Source organism: Prosopis cineraria, unplaced genomic scaffold (assembly GCF_029017545.1).
Source record: "Prosopis cineraria cultivar Desert tree isolate PC_DT_omini unplaced genomic scaffold, ASM2901754v1 PC13, whole genome shotgun sequence".
NCBI lineage: Eukaryota > Viridiplantae > Streptophyta > Magnoliopsida > Fabales > Fabaceae > Prosopis > Prosopis cineraria.
This window is the reverse complement of record NW_026555344.1, coordinates 16732211-16735933: the sequence shown is the minus strand read 5'-3', so window position 1 is coordinate 16735933 and position 3723 is coordinate 16732211. Positions and strand designations below refer to the sequence as shown.

The 3723-nt window shown below is 32.1% G+C and overlaps 1 protein-coding gene across 3 annotated transcripts; it reads right to left on the bottom strand.

Annotated features, from left to right (window-relative positions):
* Positions 1-213: 213 nt before the first annotated feature.
* LOC129290569 (receptor-like protein EIX2) lies at positions 214-3488 on the bottom strand. Of its 3 annotated transcripts, XM_054927369.1 has the most exons (4): positions 3118-3476; positions 2077-2199; positions 1213-1455; positions 214-532 (listed from the first exon to the last, which is right to left on the bottom strand). In XM_054927369.1, exons 1-3 carry the CDS (start codon positions 3256-3258, stop codon positions 1258-1260), a joined length of 462 nt encoding a protein of 153 aa, XP_054783344.1. In that variant the 5' UTR covers positions 3259-3476; the 3' UTR covers positions 214-532; positions 1213-1257. The 3 variants fall into 3 exon arrangements, 2 of the variants coding, with proteins under 2 accessions (XP_054783344.1, XP_054783343.1); XR_008588448.1 differs by having other exon boundaries at positions 216-532; positions 2077-3488; XM_054927368.1 differs by having other exon boundaries at positions 225-532; positions 1213-2199; positions 3118-3447.
* Between the last annotated feature and the right edge of the window lie 235 nt (positions 3489-3723).

Genomic DNA, 3723 nt, shown 5'->3' with positions numbered 1-3723 from the left:
ACTTTTCAAAGTAAATATGCATGATTAATTTATAAAAATAATAAAAAATTAATATTAAATTTAAAACATCTATGGTAAATATGTATTGTCTAAATTGGTATTTATTTTTTACATTTTGTGGTCATTTTTATAAATTATAAAATAAAATAAGATTTAAATGTTTTAAATATGAACCATCCATATTTAATGTGGACAATCCAACCTCCAAATCCTGGTCTTCTGAATACACATAATATTGATTGTGTGCGCGCACTCAAACTTTCCCTAAATATTAGACATCCCAGACCAGATCTACAAGATAAATTAAAATAAACAAACAACACTGTTTTTGAATTACACAATAAGCATAACAAATAATACCATAAATCTCGTAAATACACAATGAATTGTCTTAAAGGTCATGACGATAAGGTCTGGAATATATATATATATATATACAAACAAACACAACCAATGACAAAAAGTAGACTTCTAACCCGTCTTTGAAGCATGCATCGATCTCCTAGAACTCTTCAATATGTTACATTCTGATCTGAAAAATAATGAATAAAAAGATAGATGTGAATTTATTATTGATTTAGTGCATACACATAAAACTAAGGGAAAATGTTTTAGCCATTATATGTAATTATATATAATATGTTTGTGGTGGGTTTTCTTCTCACTGATAGAAAAACAATTTAAAAAAAAAAAACTGACAAGTCTAGGTCAATCAGCATGTTCTGATTTGAATTACAAAAATGATCAACTATGTCTATAAAAACAAAGTAAACAATAATTGTACTATCACGTGAAATAATTAAATGACAAATTTATCATTAAACTATAGGTTTAGAAATATTTAAAACTCTAAACTAGTTTTTGGTTCAATATTCTACTTCAATTTTTAAAAATGGTGCAATATTACTCTTAATTTTAGTAAATGTTAACTTTAACCATCAATTAAATAAAAAATTTTAGAAATCAATATCAAAAATTATAAAAAATGACCAAGAAATTTTCTTGGTCCTTTTCTGTAATTTTTTGATAAATTAACAATCAATGTAAATATTTACTAATGTAGAGGAAATATTGTGCTGTTTTTAAAAGTTGAAGTGGAACATTATATCAAAAATAAGTTTAGAATTTTTGACACTCTTAGACTTAAAGTTTAAAAGTCAAATTATCTTTTAACCCTTTAAAATTTAATGCTTCAATAGATTAATAACTTACCGAAATCTTTGCCTCTCAGTTGCGATCTTGGAGCTCGTAAAAGTTTCAGTGAAACCATTTTGTCTTTAACACCACAAAGACATAAATTCGGTCATTCATTTTATTGAGGAATCGAAAATAGGCAAGTCTCCAGGTCCTAAAGAAAAACAGGGAGAAGCATACTCCCCAAAAGCCATAAGCAAATCCAAATGCCTTGCCAATGTGGAACCACTTTGTAAAATCATCTTCACTGTCTTCAACAATCTGTTTTTTAACATTGGGAATTTCACCTTGTGAATAGCTCTTTGTAAGAGGAGGACCATAAAGTTCAGGATTGCTAATGTAACTGGACGCATCAAAAGATTGAAGGTGGCCCAATGGAATTCTTCCATTGAAATTATTATATGATAAGTTCATGAAAATTAGAAAAGATAAATTGCCCAAGCTTTGAGGAATTTCACCAGAAAGTTTGTTCCACGAGAGGTCAAGAAACTCTAAACTTTTCATATGCTCAATCCCATCTGCTATCCTCCCCATCAAATGATTATGGGATAAATCTAAAGATAGCAAAGCAATTAAGCTAAATAATTCCTGAGGAATAAATTCCGATAGGCCATTGTTTGACAGGTCAATAAGCAAGATAAATTTAACAGCATTGTCCCAATATTCTGTTTCAGGACCTTTGTGAAAAAATGGTCGATGTGACATGTAAGTACTCATAGAATCTCGTCCAATCACTCTACCACCATACGAGTAATTCTTAAAGAAGAGATCACCAGAAGTAATTGTACCCATTGCAATAATATTACCCAAACATTTTGGAATTGATCCTGAAAGTTTGTTATAGGCAAGGTCCAACACATGAAGATCAGAAAGTTGGCAAACCTGTGGTGGAATATTGCCACCAATGTTATTTGAATGCAAAATAATCATCTTCAAATGTTTTGTCCATTGTGTCCAACACCTAGGAAGCTCCCCAGATAAACGATTGTGTTCCATTTGTAAAACCTTCAATTGTTTATTCCCAAATACAATTTGGCATAAGAGAGAAGAAATAGATCCAGATAACCAATTATAGGCAGGGAAAAATCTCTGCAATTTTGAGAGTTGCCCAATAGATTTTGGAACACTGCCATTTAATTCATTGTGTCCAACTAATAACTGTTCCAATGAAGATAGATTTCCTAGAGTTTCAGGAACGGGACGAGAAAAAAAAATTGGATGAAAGATCAAGATATTGTAACTGCTCAAATTGTCCCACCCATTTAGGAATTGAACCAGTAAATTTATTGCCCCTCAAGAGTAAGAATTTCAAATTCCTAAGATTTGACATTCCTTCAGGTACTTGACCCCTGAAACTATTCAAGCTAAGGTCTAAACGAGAAATGGTATTGCTGAGGATAAATAGCCATTTAGGTACTTCAATGTGAAAATCATTGTCTGAAATATCAAGTACCTCAAGGGAAGAAAAATTGGCTTGCCTAAGAGATGGTTGAATGTTAGTAAGGAAACAGTGGCTTAATCTTAACTCAGAAAGTGAAGGGACCATGTTAACCCGTTGAAGCCAAAGACTTTCCTCAGAGAGGTTAGTATAACTGAGATTAAGATATTTCAATGAAGATAGCTGCAAAACCCATCTAAGATCATTGATTTTGAGCTCAGAGTTATATGAAAAGTCGAGAAAAAGGAGATGAGAGAAGCTGTTTGCAGCGTGATGGAGATTTCTCATCATTGACATATTGTAAGATCCTTGAACAGATGGGATATAAATAGCTTTGAAATCATTACCATGCAAATCCAGGTGGCTAAGAAATTCCAGGTTCAGCACAAACAAGTTTATTTGACCTCCTAAACATTTGTTACCAGTGCTGAATGTATCAGTAGAATTGTCCTGATGGCAATGAAGATTAAGATTTGTGACTCTACCTGTGAGTTTATCGCAGTGAACTCCAACCCAGCGACAACAATCGTTATTGCTAGACCAAGTGGAGAGCAGCTTCCAAGGATCTTCAATACTTCTCTGAAAGACTTCAAGAGTTTCTCGATCTCTTTCATTACAATGAACATTCACATTCCCGTGCGATGGGATTGAATGCAGTGTGATTGTGCATAGGCACCAAAGCAAAGTAATCACAAATTTCGAAGTAGTGGGAGTCATGATAACTTCTGAAAAGAAAGCGAGACGATTTACTTAAATTCTACTCAAGGTTATAATTGAATTATATATAAAGGAAATTCTAATTATCTGATAATAAAAAGACAAAACAAAGAAAAGACAAGAAGATTTATAGTACTACTTCTCCATCCCAAATTATAAGCCAACTTTGGAGGTATTTCTTTATCCCAAAATTCAAAATAACTTGACAAAAATAAGGCTTTATCAATGATGTGTTTCTAATATTACCCTTGAGTGGAGAAAGAATTAAAATGATTATAGCACACTTCCTTCGGTCCTTAATATAGGGTATCTTCTAGAATGAAATTTTGGTCCTTAATATATACAAGGCACAAGGGGGTCATTTTTAATGCCAT